The sequence below is a fragment of the Acipenser ruthenus genome, chromosome 10 (assembly GCF_902713425.1).
Source record: "Acipenser ruthenus chromosome 10, fAciRut3.2 maternal haplotype, whole genome shotgun sequence".
NCBI lineage: Eukaryota > Metazoa > Chordata > Actinopteri > Acipenseriformes > Acipenseridae > Acipenser > Acipenser ruthenus.
In genome coordinates, this window is record NC_081198.1 from 18458901 (window position 1) to 18480429 (window position 21529).

Below are 21529 nucleotides of genomic sequence, written 5' to 3' on the forward strand. Positions count from 1 at the left end.
AGGGTTCTTTAATTGGATTTATAGGCTTCTGCTGTCTGATTGTTTAGCAACATTGTCAATTGGTATATAGTCAGTACCAGTATGTGCTTCTTTATTTTATAGGTTGTATTGCATTAAGCAATGTAGTTACTCTCTCTCTCTCTCAGTATCTCTGGCTAACTCTCCAATTGGGGGTGTGGTTATTATAATGAGGGCTGATGTGATTGGGTGGTGTTATGTGGCTGGCAACTTAATTCTCCTCAAACAGGCACTGTACTAAAGAAGAAACACTGGAGACAGTAGTAAGGGTAGAGGGAGAGAGACAGAGCTAGGGCTAAACTTGAAGGGAGACTGACAAGTGGGAAAGAGAGAGGCACAGTGAAAAGAAAGAAATTGGCAAACAGCTTCTTCTCTTTCACAGGTAAAAAGCATCCTATTGCACTTGGACAGGGAACTTGTTGCTGATTTTTGGCAGTGGTTTGAAGGTGTCTGTATTTTCACATTTGTGTGATGAGATAAATTGTAAAAGGCACCAATCCACAAGAAGGTAAGCTGCTATTTATTTATTTAAAAAAAAAATGAAAGCATGTTGTATTATGTTATTTGTAAAAGGGGTTTGTGTAATTTTGCAGTTTTCACATGCTTCATGAGGTTATAATACACATTTACCATAGTTTCTCATGGTTTGCCATATTTATAAACATGCTTTACCCCACCTCTATGAGCTTTACAACACTTACCTAAGCTTTACCACACTTTCACTGTGTATTATTACACATTGCTATTCATTTACTAGGGGAAGCTTTTTGTTATGTGAGTCCATTTTTTCATCCAGTTCTTTCCTTAATGCTGAAAAACCTACAATATTCCCACTTGGAAAAAGACTGTTTAATACATTTTAGATGGATTAAATAAAAATGGCAGTAACAGCACAATTACAACAAATGGCTGCTTTTGAGGGTTACTGTATCTAGGCTTGAAATCATCAAAAATCACATTTTGAAAAATGCAACATTATATGGGGATTTGCTATATACATTACAATAAGTGAAAGCAATTTCCCTAGAAAGATAGCAGTACAAACACATGTGTGTTTAACAATATTGGTGTTACTGTGTTCAATGTGCTCTATGCTTAACTCTTTTCTAGCGTACATTTATGAGCCACATGCATGGAGCGCCACAGTCTGACGCCATAGTCTTAGAGATTGTTGCTACCTGGTTTTAAACAAAACTGTATTTACACTGAAAACAAAATGTACAAGTGAACGTACGGTTTTGTAACATTTTGCTGTTTGTGCACTGCATTTTAAAACTGCTTGGAATTTTAGTTCTTAAATGTAATTTAAATGGTCATGGGTTGCAACTGTAACTGCACTTCCGTTGACTACCAGTTTCTGAGATTGACTGTCTCTTCTCAATTTGACTAGTCGACTAGCCGACTATTTGTTCATACCCCTAATAGATTTTGTAGATGGTGTGAATGTGTGCGTGGCAGTGCGTTAGTGTAGGGGTGATGCAGGTGCTCCAAACAGGGACAAACAAAGAGTTCAAAGTTCAAGCTCTTTTATTTTTACTTGTTCTGGTCGGCTTGACCAGTTTAAATAATAATGCTGGCTCTATGGGTATTGCCAGCGTCAAAACCAAGGGGTTACAGTCCCGAAATAATAATAATAACAATAATAAACACAGACACACAACCCAGTCTCCGGACAGTGCGTGCTCTCAGTGCAGTTGCGGTGCTGGAAACAGTGGTGCTGGTATGTGTACAGGTGCAGTGCAGTCCGGGTTTATCGCTGGCGTAAAGCGGCAGCTCCCAGATCCGTATTTAGCTGTCTGGTGAAGACAAACACACACAGTTAGCACACAAAGCAACTTGTTTTTTGTTGCTTTCTTTTCTATCTACAATGAATACAAAGTTATTCCGAAGGGTTTAGAAAGTTAACGGAAACCTCAGGTATCACATGCACACAAAATAGAAGACTAGATTACAGTATTTGTTACTTTTCATATCCAAGCTTATTGGGAACAGGTAACACGCTTTCCACCTGCTTGGTTTATTGCACAGTATACTTGTGCTACCCTGTCTATACTACCTAAATAATGCAAGACCAAGGCGTGAGGAAACCATTGCCATTCATTTAATTAACAATCACGTTTTCAACAGGCAATTATCATGCATTATTCAGGTAGTGCGGTTAGGGGATAACTAAGTTTTAGAAATATAAGAAACTAAGAAAATGTACAAATGAGAGGAGGCTGTTCAGCCTGTCTATTCTCAAGCATATCCTAGCAGCTGATTTATCTGAAAACTTTGTCAAGTTGGGTCTTAAAGGATCCAAATAATTCTGCATCAACAACATTACTAGGTAATTCATTCCCTAACCTCACCACTCTCTATTGCCTCTTTTCCACTGTACACCCGAGCCCTCACGGTGCGGTTAAGGGGAGCCTGGGTTGTTTTTCCACTGCAGAGCTGAGCCATGCTACTAACGTCACACGCAACGAAAGACAGTTGTTATTAATTATTGTTATTAATTAACTCAGTTTGCCAAAAGATGCGCAAACAAATGGTGTTAAAAAATTAATAGACCAACGGTACAGCTGTATCTTGTATCACTATATTTTGTAAATATATTTAGGAATGTCTTTATAATCCATACATTTTACTGATGATATCAACTACTAAAGGTCAATTACTTCTGTTGAAGGGGAAAAAAGAAGGTTTTAAAAATATGATTTGCCAAAGATATCCCATTTAAGGATAGTTGTTGTTTTTTCTAGTTGTTTTTTGTTTGGGTGCTTAAAAAAATAAAGCTGCACGAACGCACCGAGAGCTGTAGTTGCATGGTACAGCTGTACAGTATTTTGTTTGACTATATATTTGTAAATAAGTTTAGAATTGTTTTATTTTCACTTTTTTTTCTTTATATTGAATTATATTGAAATGCATTCAAATGAAGAAAACAGCATGGAATTGGGCGGACTCTGGATACTAAGCGGGTGCAAACATTATAATGTGATGTAAGGATTTTGCCTTGCTGACTGTCCAAAAACTTTACACCTCTTCTATGTGCAAACCATTGTAGAAGAGAGTAATTAAGAGCTGTATAAAAGCACACACCTGCAGAGACCTGTCATTGGCTTCAGGATGGCTGCTGTGGTACACTTCCTGATGCAGCAAAACGTGGCTCTTGTTGAGGAGAGACAGGAACACATTCGGAGGAGAAGGGCAAGACGAAGAAGACCCTGCATATTCAATCCCAGGGGCACTTTATCTGGTTCCTTTCAGACCACAGTTGGAATGTCTGGAGGGATAGCCCAATCCACCTTTTCTGGATGTCATGCTGAAAAGGGCAGGCCAATACATATCATTTCCTAAGGATACTAGCATAACTTATGTTGGCTGAGGCTTTTCCAAACAACTGTGTTTCATGCTGAGTGACCTCTGGCAGGATTTTCAAAAACAAGTGTTATTGTATTGAACTCATGGTATAGTAACAAGAGCTTTACTAGCAAGTGATTTTCAAACGAAATGTGTTAATTAAATCAATCCGTTAATGCTTTGAAATTGAGTCGATGAGGCGTTAATGACGCATTTCTCGTTAAAAAGCTTAATTTTCTCAGGTCACGCACATCACTTCCTGTCTCAACAACTAAATAAGGGGAACTCGTTAAGCAAAATGCCTTTTAATGAGAAGAACAAAAATTAATGGAAGCATAATTTGCTGTTATGGAAACTACTAACATACAGCGAGATGGCTCTCTCACCTGCGAGCAGCAGCCAAATGGAAATGAAATAAAAAATAATGGGAATCTCTATTTTGTGTATAATTTGTAAACTTCATTTAAAATTGTGCATTTTATCATGCAGAATGTACATTTATTTAGAACACTTCACATATAGAATGCTGATTTACAAATATCTGGCATATGGCTAAAAATCAGACAGCACAGATTAAAAAATGTATATATATATATATATATAGATATATATATATATATATATATATATATATATATATATATATATATATATATATATATGGATGGGGCAGGGGTAAGTACGGAAGAGCCCTAGGGCCATGGGAGAAAAAAAATAAAAACTGGAAATGTGGTCTTTAAAACTCAAAAGGCTCAATTTCATGTTTTTAAAGGTGAAATTTTTTCTTTCAAAACACAAAATTTCGAAAATTTTACAACCAGCTGGCTCATGGGAAAAGTCAGAAGAGGCGTGTAAAACATACGTACTACAAACTTTAGCTGCTTTTTCAAACAGATATGATTCTATAATATTTGTGGGGGAAATGCATTTTCTTTATTAAAACCCAGACGGTTCAGGCAGCAGTGCTGTCAGCAAGATTTCCGAGTTCTGCCTCCTCCGGCTTTTCCTATGACCCAGCTGGTTGTAAACTGTTGAAATTTCGTGTTTGTAAGGCAAAATTTTGTCTTTAAAATAACATGATTTTTAATGTATTTTTATTATATACTGTATAGTAATGTTTATAAGTAAGTCTATAAATCGCCCTGGGGAAAAACTAATCTGGATTATATATATAGCAGTCAGAGTAATAGACGACAAGGTAATTTCACAAATACCTAGTGATGTAAAATGTTGATAAATGGCTTGACATTTTGTTAACAAGCAGGTTATTAGTACAACATATTTATAGGTATTCTTCAAAGTGGTTTACTGTATAATTATTAACACATCTCTACAAAGATTCATTAAACTATTTTCAAATATGTGTGCTAACTCTTATAAAAGGTTGGCATAGTAAAAAATAAAGCTCAGGTAAGCACTGTAAAGCCCAGAGAATCATGGTAAAGCATATTTAAAACAAACAAACAAAAAAAAAAAACATTTTCCTGAGACTATTTAGATTCTTTGTGTGCATTTTATACTTCAATTTAGAATGTGATATTTCAAAACCATAGGTTTAAAGTTGCGGCAGGTTTTGCACTAATTGAAATGGCATTGTTTTTCTGTTTCCAGTGTCTGCAGGAGGAATGATAGGGTCCTTACCAGTGGAGTGCCTCTGACAGACAAGTTTGAGTGCTTGGGATCTTGTCTCTTGTAGCTTGTGGGCTGTGCTTGTGAAAGCTGGTAGAAGCATGTTGGGTTAACCAGGGCAGCGATCTGTACTCTCTGCCTAGCTGCCTGCCCTCTCACCTGGGTGTGGATGTGTGTGGAGAGAAGCAGGGAGAGATCCCAGCCTGCAGTGCTTGATTCAGGGTCCAGGGAGGTGTGTGGAGCTGTGTGCTGTCAGCAGGGGATGGTTGTTGAAGCTGAAGCTGTCTGGGTTTGCAGCTGGAGTGAGGAGGGAGATTATGGAAGCCTGGGGGCCTTGTCTGGGCTGCGTCTTGCTCCTTTATCTTTGTGTTGGACTGAGAGGATGCCGAGGCCAAAGCAGACACACAACACAAGGTAAGGACCGAAATCAAAATTGCATTCTGAAAGTACATTCATACCCTTTTAATTTCACTTCTGATATCACACAGGGTTGCAGCAAATGGTTGTCTAGCAAAGTTACAGTGAACTAATCACACGTCACATGATTGTGAATTATGAAGCATAAGGTTTAGATGGAATTGTGGTTGCAAACCATTAACATATAAATGTCATTTTTTAGTCAAGTTTCAAAATATAGTGCAAACAAGAAAGTATTCTTAAACAGTATGTTCACAAATAGAGGAATTAGCAAATGTTTTTTTTCATATTTTTACTTGACCTATTTGACCATTTTTACCACAATTATTCGACTTTGTCAAATTAGTAGTTGTTCTACCCCTACTTTAATGGGACTGAGCACAAATGCTGATAGTAAGGGGATTTTACCCTATCAGGCATTCACCAATAACCTGTTTTTCTGTAGATAAGTAATACTAAGCATTCATTAATAACATTTCTACCACATGCACAGCATGTTTTAACATTTGAAAACTGTAAAGAGCACTATATGCCAGAGAGCTACTTTATAGGCCATTTTAATACAGCAACTTGCACATTAGGTGATTATTAAACTGGTTGTATGGCAGATAAATATAATTGATATCAACTGAAGTCTGAAAATAACTAATAATAATAAGTGATATCATGAGCTTGTCCCCATTCATTATATTTCAATGTGTGACATTTCAATGTGGCGATAATAAGCAGAGGGTGACATGAACAGGAGTGATATTAAGCGGATTTGACAGTATATTGTGCAATTAGCATTTATTAATGGGATTAAATGGACTCTGCAAAATTAGCCTACAATGATTGGCACTTAAACCACTTTAATTATGAAAATAAGTTATTGAGAGTATCTTCTTCACTTAACTCTCACCAAAGCTGCAATGTCCCTTGTAATGTGGAGACCAAAATTGAAAACAGTATTGCAGGTGTGGTCTCAGGATGCTTGGGTATATTAGCCAAAAGTACAACTCAATGAAGTTTATGATTAGGTTGTATAATACAATGGTAGGATCACGCTTAGAGTACTGTGTTCAATTCGGGTCACCACAGCATCAAAGGGACATTGTGACCCTGGAGTCCAACAGAAAGCAACCAGTCTAATCCCAGGGTTTAAAGGAATGAGCTATGAAGATAGGCTGAATAATTTAATCTATTTAGCCTGGAACAAAGAAGAATTAGGGGTGATTTGACAGGTCTGTAAAGGAGCTGACAAGGTTAACCTAAACTAAGCACAGAAACCACGACCAGAAGACACAGTTGGAAATTAAGTGGAGAGACTCGAGGGTAGTAGACACTTCTTCACACAGAGAGTGGTGAGGGTATGGAATGGGTTACCTAGTAATGTCGTTGATGCAGAATTATTTGGATACTTTAAGACCCGACAAGACAACGTTTTGAGATCAATCAGTTACTAGGAACCAGGGAAGGCTCCAGAAATAATTCCTTGGCGGGGGGGGCGAACTTAGCCTTTAGGGAGTGGAGCCGAGGAGAACATTCTGGGGTTAATAAGTTATGACAACCCAGAGCAACCTCATTTTTGCTTTTGTAGCAGTTGTTATCTCAAGTCATTATCATGACTGAACTGTAATATAAATACATACATTGCTAATGTAGTTGATCCTGTATATTGTGCTGTGTTATTGTGATTGTTTTATATGAGAAATAACTTTAAATCAATACATGCTAAGTTATGCCACACACAGTACAAACAAGAAATAAAAAACACAGCATTAAGTAAATGCATTATATTACCTTATTAAACTAAAATTAAATTAACAAAACACATTTGTTGTGTTTAAAACTTGTATAAGATTTTTTTTTTTATTGTGCAAAATTACAAATGAACTTTTGTTCAATTTTCCAGTTAACAGAATGATGTGTTGGTAATAAATAAATGAATAAAAAAATCTCACTGATGCCTGATTTTAAGAATGTTGAGTGATAAAGCTTAATTTAGAAAACAATTAGGTGCAGGCTCTGTAGAACAATAAAGCATACTCATAAGCTTTGGGTAAAACTGTTATACATCACATCCATTCTTATAATCAGTTTTCAGAACATTTCTGCATTAAATGTCCACTCATATTGCCAAAAACTTAATGTACAATTTCAGTAAGTCAGCACTAAGGAGTTACAGTACCCTAGGGTAATTAAACAAACAGTATCCATACTGGAAAAACATGAAAACAGCCATAGATATACACATAGTATATGAGATCAGTTTACTGCTATGTTATTTTCATAGACCTGTATACAGGTCTGCAGTGTTGAAATAGTTAAAATATGAAATAGCTTTACATGATTTGCCTACATCCTTAAAACAGCTATCTACTGGTAAAATGCATTACACACATATTGGTTACAAATCTGGATTAGCTGCTTATTTAAGCAAAATGTAAATTAATATATAAAAAGCACCAGAACATGAACCTGATCAAATCAAACTCATGAAAGTAAACTGATGTATATGAATTCTTACGGTTGTGTCTGGTTCATTTATTTATCTACATTCCGAAGACGTAACTCTCTGGACTCCCGTGTGCTTAGTTTTTTTTTTTTATTATTACTTAATTATTTAGCAGACACTTTCATACAAAGCGCCTTACAAATAATTTAACAAAATATAAAAGTATATAAATTACAGACAATAAAAATGCAAAAACAAACACATATAAACAATACATACAAAATAAATTTAAATAAAGGAAAATACATAAGAATTTACAAATAAAGATTGACTAAGTGGGTTTTGAGAAGACGATGGAAAGCAGTAAAAGATTGAACAGTCCTGAGGTTAACCGGTAGCTGGTCCACCACAGGGGGACAAGGGAAGGGAACAAGTCGGCCAGTAGAGGATGAACGGAGAAGGTGAGACGCGAGGGATTGGAAATAGGAAGGGGCTGTATGATGAATTTTAGCCCAGGTTCATTCTCACCCCTAAGCTAATTCTCACGACAGGCTGAGAAGTAGCCTAAACTAAAATTTGCAGGGGGTGAGAATTAGCCTAGGTTAGCCGGGGGTGAGCATTAGGCTGTGACACCTGTCGCATAATTCAGAGTGCTCTCTCGTTGGTTACTAGTGGATTACGTATCTCCTCCCGTATCTTTACCTGTCTGTCTGCTATCTCCTCCTGGATGCACTCGCATCACCTCAAACTCAACCTCTCTAAATCTGACCTCCTCTTCTTTCCCTCCTCCCCCTCCCCCTCCTCTGATCTCTCTATCTCCGTTCCTCTGGAATCTACCACACTCTCCCTCCTCCTCAACTAAGAACCGCGGAGTCACCCTGGACCCCTGCCTCTCTTATTCCCAGCACATCTCCACTCTGGCACGCACTTGCCGATTCTTCCTGAGCAACATACGAAGAATCCGACCCTTCCTCACCAACTACGCTACCCAGCTCCTGGTCCAGGCCCTGGTACTCTCCCGCCTAGACTACTGCAACTCCCTCCTGGCTGGCCTCTCTGCGTCCGCCACCTGTCTGCTCCGGCTCATCCAGAACTCCGCTGCTTGCCTGGTGTTCTCTCTGCCTCGCTTCTCCCACACAACTCCACTGCTCTGCTCACTCCACTGGCTCCCGATCACCGTTCACATCCAATTCAAGACTCTTGTACTAGCCTACAGATGCCTTGACCAGACTGCACCCAGCTACCTCCAGACCCTCATCTCTCCCTACACCCCCTCTTGACCTCTCCACTCCTCCTGCACTGGCACTACCTCCTCTACGCTCCGCTGCCTCCAGAGCCCGTTCCTTCTCCACCCTCGCCCCACAGTGGTGGAATGACCTTCCTACAGAGGTCAAGACTGCCCAGTCCCTGACCACCTTCCGGCGCCTCCTCAAGACTCACCTGTTCAGACAGCACCTGTAGAACTCCTCTTTTTTCCCTCTGGACACTTATCACTCTTCCTTAAATGCGCTTTACTTGCTCTTATCTGCCCCCTATTTTACTGCATTTAATCCTGTACTTTAGAGTACTGTAAATCTGTCACAAGTGTTATTTAATCTGTAGTATTTTGTATTTAATTATATCCTGATGTAACTATCACTGACACTTGCTCCTAATTGTATTATTACTTGTACTGTGATTCTTGAAATGTATTTTTGTTTACGACTGTAAGTCGCCCTGGATAAGGAGAATTGGTATTTAGGATACCCAATTAAAGATAATTAATTAATTAACGTGTGCAATGGTTTAACTCAGTTAGCACTCTTACAAATTTCTCCCAATCGAGCTCAAGATCACGAGGAAACAATTGCGCAATAAAACACTTTTATCTCTTTTATAAATGTTATCAAATGTTTACGAATAAAATGCGGTACAAAAGTAGAAAAGAAGGTTAATATCAAACTAGCATAAATCAGCACATTAATCTCAGTAGGCAATAATATTCAGAAAATACTTCAGCTTCAGTGTAAATATTAACTACGTATGGAAGCTAGAATGCATTCATTGTCTATAAATGTGTCCTTTCTGTAAGAAGTAGTTATATTCTTAAGTCAGTAAATATAATAATGTGAATATGCAAGCAGAATAATTTTGAGTCAGTAAATAAATGAAAATACATTCAGTGAGTAAATATTTTAAGAGGAGAGCCCTGCACATTGTTAAAGGGGACAGGACAAAGCCCTGCTGTAGAATATATTTTTATGATTTATTGTGTAATATATGATGGCGAAAAGCTGTGTTTTGATTTGTTGTTTTGTATTTATAAATATCTTGTGGGAATGCAAAACTGTCAGCCAGTAAGTATTGAATTGGCTGGCAGTCAAGCATAATTAAAAAAACCTGGGCAAAATGTGACTGAGGGCTAATATAATTATTAGCTGGTTAATCCCTCGGTCACCACTATAAAACCTGACGCTTTTTGTTGTTCTGGGTGGAGTGTTCAGGAAGTGGAGAAGGAGAGAGTAAGCGGAAAATCAAAGAGCAAAAACTAAAATGACAGTAAAAAGTAACTATCAGTGAAGGCAACTGCCCAGCCTGACTTTAGGTCTGTTCTGTTTTGTGTTCGAGATGTGTGTTTTGCTTACCTTTTTTATTTTGCTCCATGAGTATTGTGTTTTTTTGTTCAAATCTTTTATTTTTGTGTTTAAAAAAAACGGCGCTGCAGTGTGCTTTTCACCCTTGTACCTACTTCTGTGTGTAGTTTCTTTTTCTGGCCTGACGTCATCATCCTCAGCCACCCTGTCACACGTGGTGTCTAGTGTGGGATTCCAGCGCCTCCTGGACTCAGGCCAAAACAGGTACTGCAGGTTCCTTATTTGTGTGAGACATATTTGTGAGAATAGGGAAGGAAGCAGCGGCAGCCCCACCGTGTCTCTGCCCCAGTGGGAGTCTGCCTCACCTGCCTGGAAGGAGAGGAGTGGTGCTTCCTCTGCGGAGAGGTCGGGCATGCCTCGCCTGACCAAACTCCCCTGTAGCAGGAGGTGGAACCAGAGCCACAGCAACAGGAGGAGAGTGGCTGCCGTTGCCTGCGGAGGGACCGCTGCTGTCGTCGCCTGCGGAGGGACCGCTCCTGTCCTGTCTTGCACCGCCTAGGGCTGCCACGCCTGCCTCGCCTGTGGTCGCCAGCTCTGTCTCTCCTGGGGTTGCCAGCTCTGCCTCGCCTGGGGTCACCAGCTCTGCCTCTCCTGGGGTAGCCAGCTCAACCTTGCCTGGAGTCGCCAGCTCTCTCTCGCCTGGGGTCGCCAGCTCTGCCTCTCCTGGGGTCGCCAGCTCTGCCTCTCCTGGGGTCGCCAGCTCTGCCTCTCCTGGGGTCGCCAGCTCTACCTCGCCTGGGGTCGCCAGCTCTGCCTCTCCTGGGGTTGCCAGCTCTGCCTCGCCTGGGGTTGCCAGCTCTGCCTCTACTAGGGTCGCCAGCTCAACCTCGCCTGGGGTCGCCATCTCTGTCGCGCCTGGGGTCGCCAGCTTGCCACTGCCCTTGGTCACCAGTATGTCACTGCCCGGGGTTGAGATTTGTGTTTTGTTTACCTTTTTTATTTCGCTCTGTGAACATGGTGTTTTTGTTCAAATCTTTTATTTTTGTGTTTAATAAAAACGGCGCACCCAAGTACCTACCTCTGTGTGTTGTTTCTTTTTCTGGCCACCACCCTCAGCCACCTTGTCACAGACCCATTAATTTGTTCTTTCAGGAAAATAAGATTCAGCACCTCTATTCAAGTTCATAGTTTGCCTTGTAATTATTCTAGTTATTTAGCTGGTAATTCACTTTCATGGAAGATTAAAACTAGCCTTTCTTTTTGTAAGAAAACAAAATATAACACACATCTATCAACTTTTGTGCAAATACACATTTTTACATTCCCCAAGTCTAGTTTCTGTAATTTTCTACTCTTTTGTTTAATTAGAGAAAATGCATCATTCAGATTCCAGTGTTGGCACAATGCGTAACGACTTGGTAGAACGGGTCTTCTTTTTCAGGCTTTGTTCAACAAGAGCAGAAATTCTTCCAGTAAAATTGACTGATTCCCAGTAGGTGAATTCAGTCTATTAAAGTCTTAGATCATTAGTAGTCCTCTTCTTTAATGACGATCCCAGGTAGTAAAGTTCTTTGTATTTTAAATCTTCTAAACTGTTTTTTTACCCCAATTTTAATGTAATCAGGGTGCATCCTCGATGGTACTTGAAGCTGACAGTTCAGTTGATAGTGCTGCTCGTTCTCTCTCTCTGACCTGGCTTGTTGCAGATATTTCTATGCAAGCTCCTCTGGTTTGAATCATTGGTCCAAATGTTGATTATAGCAAATGTTTCTTCATCCCTGCTGCAATCTGGCTCATGGTCTGTCTCAATCAACAGAAATATGGTTTAACAGAATAAAATGAAAAAGCTCACAAATTCCTTGCGGAAGTGAAACCTTCATGTAGGCATGGCTTTTTGTTACTTCCTCGCTTACGAACGCTCATCATGCCCAGGTCAATGTGTGACAACTCACATCCTGAGTGGTTTCACATTACGCGGGATTGTGATACCAGGTAGCCAGAACCAGGGTAGAAGCACCAGTGTGAAATGGGCTTTAGTCGTCCAGTGGGCCTCATCCTTATCAGTGTTGCTATGGTTACCAAGCTAGTCTCTACTCCCTTTCTCATATTCTTATTACAATGCAATTATAAATAAGTTTAAAATACAAAGAACAAGGGGCTACACTCCTTATCTCTCTGTTTGTCATAGAGATTAGGCCGGCAGCCTCTAGACAGATACTGAATCCTATCAACCTGTTATGTTCTTACATTACTATAATCAAGCTATCTGCCATTTTAATTGCCTCTCCTCATCCCTCCAATGCTAGCAGTGACCTACACCTAAGTCCTTTTCATGGTGGACCTCTTTTAGTTCAGTACCATCCATTCTGTATTTGTAAAATGTATCAGTAAAATGTATGGATTATAGGGCAGCAGTGTGGAGTAGTGGTTAGAGCTCTGGACTCTTGATTGGAGGGTTGTGGGTTCAGTTCCAGGTGGGGGAGACTTCTGCTGTACCCTTGAGCAAGGAACTGTACCTAGATTGCTCCAGAAAAAAACCCCGGTATAAATGGCTAATTGTATTTAAAAATAATATGATATCTTGTAACAATTGTAAGTTGCCCTGGATGAGGGTGTCTGCTAATAAATAGTAATAATGTATGTATTTCACTTTCTCGTTTACAGAAATATTGAGCATTGAATGTTATTATTAAAAATCTTTGTTTGACACACCACAGAAGACTTTTTGAAGGAGCTCGGGGACTATGAGTGGGCAGTTCCGGAAAGACTAGATTACCATGGAGATTTTCTCAGCTATGAAGTCACTTCCCCCTGGAGACGGGACAGAGCAAGGCGGAGTCTGGAGTCGGCTTCCAATGGGATTCCTGAGTCACAGCTGTTCTACAGAGTCTCGGCCTATGGGAAGCTCTTTCACCTGAACCTAACCCTGAACACCAACTTAGTCTCGGAGCATTTCACTGTGGAATACTGGGATGGGCAGGGTCTGGAATGGCGCCATGGTTACGTGGAGGATTGTCATTATGTAGGCCACATACACAGCCAGAACATGGAGACTACAGTAGCAATAAGTAATTGCAATGGACTGGTAAGTGTAATTTTAATTCAGAAATACTAAAAGAAACCAAATAACAGAGTTTTGACTGGAAGTCTCTCCAGTGTCTTGATGCGTGTCAAAGGAACTTACTAGAATGTGTATAATTGATGTGTAATTTATGTGTGGTTAAGTTATGAAGTTACAGGTTCCCCGAGTGGCTTACCTGTTAAGGCACGACCGTGTAGTGTAAAGGGTGAGTCAGCAGAGTGCAGGTTTGCATCCTGGCTGTGTGAAGTTTCATAAGAAATGCAGTGGGTCCCTATAAGCTTACATTTCGGAACATTTCTTAGAGACTAAGCTGCTTCAATAATAGTTTTTATTTCCCTGTAAATTGTTGCTTAGTGGTTCTGAGTTCTGCTGCTCTAATAGTGAGTTATTATCACTTTTCTCTCAATCCGCCTGTAACTGGCTTTCAGCTTGTCTGGAGTGCTGGGACTGAAAAGCCTTCCTCAATCCAATCAAATTGTGTGAAAATGTGACTTATCAACTCTGTCACCCCAAAAGCCAAATTGTCACAAGATTTGAAAGAGGAAGGCTGTTCAGTCCTGCCACTTAGAATACTCCAGACAAGCTCAAAGCAAACTCAACGCAGATGTAGGAACTCCATATGACAGGATAGCGCTGTGGGCCCAGATGTTAGTTGGTAAGAAAGAGGCTCAGAGAGGAGGAAGCTTCACTTTAAGCACTAGTGCACATTTATTTAAAAAAACAAATAAACAGGGCACAATGCCTTCACTCCAGGTCTAAACATAAGTCTAAACACACACAACTCCTTCCAACAAACAAAGGCTTTCTGGCTCCTTTTATACATGTGGCCACTCCCCAATTAGCACCAATTACCTAACTGGGGAATGGCCACACCTGTGATTGCTGGCAGGGACAGATTTAACCCCACCCCCACATATACTATTTACAGCAGCAAGGCTTCTGCTCTGCCACAGGGAGCAACAGAACCCAGAACCACCGATTGCGAACACCATAAAATATTAAGGGAAATGAGAAAAAAGCAATTCAAATGTCATTTGAAGGTACTTACTATTTAAATATTTGTGTGAAAAAAACAGCCAGAATGTAGTGAACACCCAGGCATTGTAGTGAAGACCCAGGCATTGTAGTGAAGACCCAGGCATTGTAGTGAACACCCAGGCATTGTAGTGAACACCCAGGCATTGTTTCTTGTGTAAAACTGAATGTGATTGTGGGACACCACCAATGTTAATACAATGAAATGGAATGGCAGTTCCTGTGTGCCTATGGCAATCCTCTTCTCTGCAGCGTGGCGTGATTGTGACTTCAGATGAGGAGTACTTCATTGAACCGGCCCAGAACAGCTCCACATCGACCCCTAGTGCCCACCCCCATGTGCTGTACAGGCGTTCAGCAGTCCAGCAGCTGCAGCGCAGGGTAGAGATGCGCTGTGGGGTCACAGGTGAGCTGGGCCTTCTACACACTGGGCAGGCAGCTACAGTAGGTGAAAGCAGGCTCTGGGACATACTGTAACAATTTGATAGCGTATAAAGCAGGCAACACTTTATAGTACAGTTGCAAACGTCACAAAGGCCACTTAAAAACACAGGATAGCCTGTCTATAAAAATTCAGGACCCTAAAGTCCACAATATTTGTAACAAATACTGTAGCTATAACTAGTGTATTGTCAACTTTGTTATCGCTTTTATAACAAGATGGTTTAAGGTAATGCTATGTTCAGGTAAAACATGTAAATACATGCACTCAGTATGCTATAATGAGAGGGTTAAAGTAATTGTAGGTAACAAACTAATTCTATCCCATTTTGCACCACCATTAGCTGCATAGGTCTGAAATTAACACCTTTTAAAGAAATGTTATAGCAAACATGTATTTTCATTTTGTAACAGACATCTGTACTACAATGCATTACAGAACATTCTCAGGTTGCTTGCCTTGCCCTTCAAGAAGTCTGTTACTGTTTGACTTCTTCGGTCACTTTACCCCAGCAGTGTCTACTGGGTGAAAGCATGTCCATCAATAAGGGAAGCAGCTGGTTGGTTATTGACAGGAAAGACACCAGTAAACCGGTGGAGATAATTTCACCCTAAAGGTGTAATTACCCATGAAGTGCAAGACAGTCAGATATGTGTTTAACATACTGTAGTACCTGATATGTTTTAAAGTGAAAATACATGATTCTTTGAAAACTACACATTTGATACCTATATAAGGAATGGATGAGCATGGCAGAGAATATGCATGGAACTATTTTGTAAGCTACACTGACTCTTCCATTGCTGTATTAGATGACTATGTTGGCAGCTCCAGGCCATGGTGGCTGCAGAATGCCCCCAGTCACACTGCCCCCAGCTGGCGGGAGTCTAGAGCACAGGCTCGACGAGGCCGGCGGTCTATCAGCACGGAGCGCTTTGTGGAGACTATGGTTGTGGCTGACAAGATGATGGTGGGATATCACGGCCGAGGGGATATTGAGCACTACCTCCTCACCGTCATGAATGTTGTAAGTGAGATTTGGCTGCTTCTCTTTCTCCCTGTGTGTGAAATCACTTCTAATTAACCTCACACAGTGCTCCAGCACTGCATTCGAAAACACAAAATTACAAAAACTGCTCAGCAAAGATTTTGGAAAATATTCTTTCTGCTTTTTATTCCAAGTCACTATACAGTAGCAAAAAAAATCTAAGGATCGCAGTGTATCCAGATTACTCTCCCTCCTGTTTTTTTGTTCTCACAATACGCCACTCATTTCAATCACCAGCATTGTTGCAGGAGGGAGCATGAACTGGGTACATTGCGATGTTTAGATGAAAAAAAGCCCTTTCTCTTGGTGAATGTTCCCAAGTAAAGGTTGAAAAGTAATTCCCTAGTTGATTTATCTATGAATATAAAAATATGTAAATAAAAATATAAAAACATTGGGGGATAATGGACAATTTGGGATACAGCAAAGTCAAAGGGTCTGATTTCACAGACACTGACTTAGCTCCATTCGTGCACTACCTCACCTAATGTAACATAACGTAATCCAAGACAGGTTTTTCTTTTCTGAAATAAGTAGTGCTTGGAGTAAGAAGCTTGTACTGCGTCTCTTTGGTACTAGCACCAGTATCAATATGTACCTTATTTAACTGCAGACAAAATAAGCTGCTGCTTCCTGGTATCTAATTACTTCATGTGCTGTAGTCAAATGTAACCCAGTGGTCAAGCTGTAGTCAGACCACATGACCTAGTGCACAACACTGGATTAAGTACCAGGAAGCAGCACTCTTTATATAGCTTCAATACAACAGAAGAAGGGAATAATTATGTTGCTGATGCTAATCAGAGGCAAAACATTGATTTTAAACACTGGTTACTCCTTTAATTGGCTTCAGTATTATTTTACTATCTCCATATAATTCTTTAATTCCTCCCACATACTATCTGGGTTTTGGTTGGAGGTTTATTCCTAAGTGCTAACGAGGCCTAACCTTACTAACAAGTTCAGTCATACAGTATCTACAGGAACCAGGGCCATTAGCAGATTTCTGTATTGCTGTATCATCCACAAATTCACATTGAGAAGTTCATATAGTACATGGGTAGGATGTAAATGCCTGCTGGAAATAGCACACAGAGTAATCTTTTCCACAGTTTTATTATTGATTTATTGTCTGAACTTTATGAGGATCCGCTATATGTGTGTGCTCTGTAATTGTCGATTCATGTAAATATGAATGGTAGTCATTAAAAATGACATTGGTAATAAACCCAATGCAAATGTTATTGGTGTTTTTTTCCATTCAGGAACAAAATGGTACAAGTAAACTTTTAACATGAGAACATAAGAAAATTTGCGAACGAGAGGAGGCCATTCTGCTCATTTAAGCTCGCCCGGTTCCAGGTAGCTGATTAACATTGTCAAGTTGGGTCTTAAAAGATCCAACTGAATCAACAATATGACTAGGTACTGTAACACATTACATACCTGCACCACGCTCTGTGTGAAAAAGTGTCTCCTTCTCCTTAAGTGTCCCCACTTAATTTCCTACTGTATCCTCTTGGAGTTAAAAACATTACACTGGGTTGTCTTGTTCATGGTCCAGTTTATTTAAGCATTTGTTTTTCTCTCTTTCTTTCCTGGAGGTCAGGTTGCCAAACTCTACCATGATGCCAGTATTGGCAATGCCATTCACATTGTGGTGACTAGACTGGTGCTGCTGACTGAAGACCAGGTAAGATACGCTGTGCCATCTCTTCTGACAGGTTGTAGATTTGTGTGGTGATAAATGCTCCTGGGTGTAAAGAGATGCTTGGTCGTGGGATTGGAGGACATCTTCATTTTAAAAACATATACTACGCAAAAGTCTTAGACACATTCAGGAGTTACAATATATATTGATGTTAAGAGCATCAACAATTTACTCAAAGCCTCCACTAGTGTTTTCCACTATTATAACAACTTTGACCAAGCTTGTCATTTAGCAATCTTTTGTTCACATTGATCAGAATCTTCAAAAACTTCTGATCACAACAACTCAAAGTAAACTATACATGAGCAGGTAATTTGAAGTGTTGTAGTAGCTAATCCATCACATTTACACAGTGGTTCTCAACAGGGGGTGGGGAGGCACGAGAAGGGTCCAAAAAAAAAAGTAAAATGTATATGTGACATGACGTTCTGTAGATGGCGTGGGTTGATTCTATGGTAGTGTTAAAGCAGGTTGATTCTATGGTAATATAAACCAACCACCCCGCCAAAATGTGCAAAATGTCCAAAATGTCTAAGACTTTTGCACAGCAATGAAGATACACATGTTCTTGAGGGAAAAAAATCCAGGTGCATGAGTTAAAACTTAAACCTACTTCAGGACCAGAGGTCACAGTTGTAAATTAGGTGAAGATAGACTTAAGGGGCGTTCACACCGGACGCGGCTAGGCATTGCCGCATGGCACTAGCAATGGTTTTCAATGAAGGTGGTTACGCGCAGCGGCAGAGAGACGCGGCACCTCAGAGTGGCACGCAAGAGATAAAATATTTTCAACTTTTGCCGCGCCGCGTCGTGACGTAACCTACCAACAGCCAATCAGAGAAAAGTACGAGGTTCCTTTTCGAGGAAGAAATAAAAAAATAAAATGGAGGAAAAGCTATTAGCTTTAATTTCAGGTTTCCCGGCGTTGTATAATACAACAATTAATTGAGGTCTGTGGGTGTACAAATGGGATTACCGAGTGAATATTAAATATACATAATTACGTAAATGAGGTAATATATATTTTTTGTGCTAAACTCCACATTTAAAATAATTATGCATTTTTTTGAGCATTTTTTTAACTGCAGACAAACTTTTAAAAGATAAAGCAAAACGTTTTATTTGGTGTACATGTGTTATATTTTAACAGTTTTTAACAAAATTAATAAAAATGTACATTGTATTTTTAACGTGGGGAAACCATGGGATTATTATAATTCTAAATTAATTTGGAAGAAATTCATTTTATTGTACCTCATATTATACCTCAAGGCAGCAGTGTGGAGTAGTGGTTAGGGCTCTGGACTCTTGACCGGAGGGTTGTGGGTTCAATCCCCAGTGGGGGACACTGCTGTTGTACCCTTGAGCAAGGTACTTTACCTAGATTGCTCCAGTAAAAACCCAACTGTATAAATGGGTAATTGTATGTAAAATAATGTGATATCTGTATAATGTGAAATAATGTATAATGTGATATCTTGTAACAATTGTAAGTCGCCCTGGATAAGGGCGTCTGCTAAGAAATAAATAATAATAATAATAATAAAGTTTTTGGCGACAAGAGATTTCGACAGTAGCTGGCACAGTTTTAATAAAGTACAGTATGCAAGGCAATATTGGGGGATTGGGAAGCAATTGCAAGGGAATATGGAGTACACTGCTAGCAAACTCACTTCAGAACAGGAAGCTAAACATCTCTGGAAAAATCTAATTAAACCTACCCAATGATTTACATTTTCAAACATACCAAACAAATGCAAATACAGCAGGCAAACAAAACAGACAGTACAGGATACAGAAGGGCGTTTTAAGTTTACAGTCATATCAAAGAAACTATTAGTTGAGTGCTCAGATTTCAGATATTGTAAAAATGTTTTACTAACTTTGTACAGATTTTCATCTAAATCTGAGACGTATGGGTGACAATGATGTATTGACAATGACCCATAAGTAAAAATGTAAAAAATTGGATAGTAAACTTAAAAAGACCTGCTGTATTTATTTATTTAAACAATGCTGTGCTGCCACTTCACCTGGAGCAGCCGATGGTATTCGCTGTACTTTTTTATTTCTTCAGGATGTCATGTACCCACAACGATCTTACAGTTTTTTTCTTTATCCGGTAGAGCAGAGCGATCGCAATTATTTATTTTTTTGTTCGAAGTATTGTGTGTGTATATATATATATATATATACATATAAAAATACATACATATATATATATATATATATATATATATATATATATATATATATTGTAATAAAGTCATTCAAGGGCACTATATAAGCTTGAGGATGGAAAGAGCTTTATGCACTGTGAATGCACTGTACAACCACTAGAGGTCTTGGCCTCACTACAAGGGAGTCAGGAAGAAACTATATTGCCCAGAAGGCCACAGGGTTTGGCTTGATGGCCCAGTTAATTGATTTATTGTTGGCAGCTGGACTTAATGACAAGCCCTTTAAAAAAGGGAGAGGTTCAACCCGTCTGGATGAGGTGTATGGAAGAAGTGCACATGTGTGTGGATCTGGAGAGAAAAAAAAACAAAACAAAAGATAACAAAACGCGTTGTTAAAGAAATTAAGTTTAATATTTGTTTTTTTGTTACGGGTAAACAACTAGCTGTACCGTGGTTAGACAGGGCTTCCTTATAAAAGTTAAGTTAGCACTCCTTGCCGGAGTTAGGCTTTTGTTTTGTTTGTTTGTTTTGTTATAGTGAATTAAAATAAATAAATAAAGAACACCAAGAGTGTTGTTGAACGGCAACTCGAGTTTCCTACCTGTGGTATACTACACCTTGGGGTCACGTCATCACAATATACTGTGTATATATCTATCTATCTATCTATCTATATATATATATATATATATATATATATATATATATATATATATATATATACAGACGTGCTCAAATTTGTTGGTACCCCTCCACAAAAAACGAAGAATGCACAATTTTCTCTGAAATAACTTGAAACTGACAAAAGTAATTGGCATCCACCATTGTTTATTCCATATTTAATAGAAATCAGACTTTGTTTTTGATTTTTTATTCAACATAATATTGTAAATAAGAAAACAAATGAAAATGGCATGTAGCTCTCAATGAGACTTCTGCACCTGTTAACAGGTAGTTTGGCCCACTCTTCCTGAGCAAACTGCTCCAGCTGTCTCAGGTTTGATGGGTGCCTTCTCCAGACTGCAAGTTTCAGCTCTTTCCATAGATGTTCGATAGGATTCAGATCAGGATTCATAGAAGGCCACTTCAGAATAGTCCAATGTTTTGTTCTTATCCATTCTTGGGTGCTTTTAGCTGTGTGTTTTGGGTCATTATCTGAGACAGAGCTTTCTGACACTGGGCAGTACGTTTCGCTCCAGAATACCTTGATAGTCTTGTGATTTCATTGTGCCCTGCACAGATTCAAGGCACCCTGTGCCAGGCGCAGCAAAGCAGCCCCAAAACATAACCGAGCCTCCTCCATGTTTCACTGTAGGTATGGTGTTCTTTTCTTTGAAAGCTTCATTTTTTCGTCTGTGAACATAGAGCTGATGTGACTTGCCAAAAGCTCCAGTTTTGACTCATCTGTCCAAAGGACATTCTCCCAGAAGGATTGTGGCTTGTCAATGTGCATTTTAGCAAATTCCAGTCTGGCTTTTTAATGTTTTTCTTTCAAAAGTGGAGTCCTCCTGGGTCTTCTTCCATGGAGCCCACTTTCGCTCAAAAAGCGACGGATGGTGCGATCAGAAACTGACGTACCTTCACCTTGGAGTTCAGCTTGTATCTCTTTGGC

At 39.5% G+C, this 21529-nt stretch overlaps 1 protein-coding gene across 4 annotated transcripts in view; it reads left to right on the top strand.

Moving 5' to 3' along the window:
- The first annotated feature begins 273 nt into the window (after positions 1-273).
- Positions 274-21529, top strand: part of LOC117411095 (A disintegrin and metalloproteinase with thrombospondin motifs 6-like) — a 93648-nt gene continuing 72392 nt past the window's right edge. Inside the window, exons 1-6 of one of the 4 annotated variants that reach the window (XM_059031919.1) lie at positions 274-400; positions 4975-5406; positions 13137-13504; positions 14789-14942; positions 15791-16005; positions 17636-17719. In XM_059031919.1, coding sequence (XP_058887902.1) covers positions 5310-5406; positions 13137-13504; positions 14789-14942; positions 15791-16005; positions 17636-17719 — 918 coding nt within the window. In that variant the 5' untranslated portion in view covers positions 274-400; positions 4975-5309. Of the gene's footprint in view, positions 527-4974; positions 5407-13136; positions 13505-14788; positions 14943-15790; positions 16006-17635; positions 17720-21529 lie in introns of all 4 variants that reach the window. The other 3 variants (XM_059031921.1, XM_059031918.1, XM_059031920.1) reach the window with 3 other exon arrangements.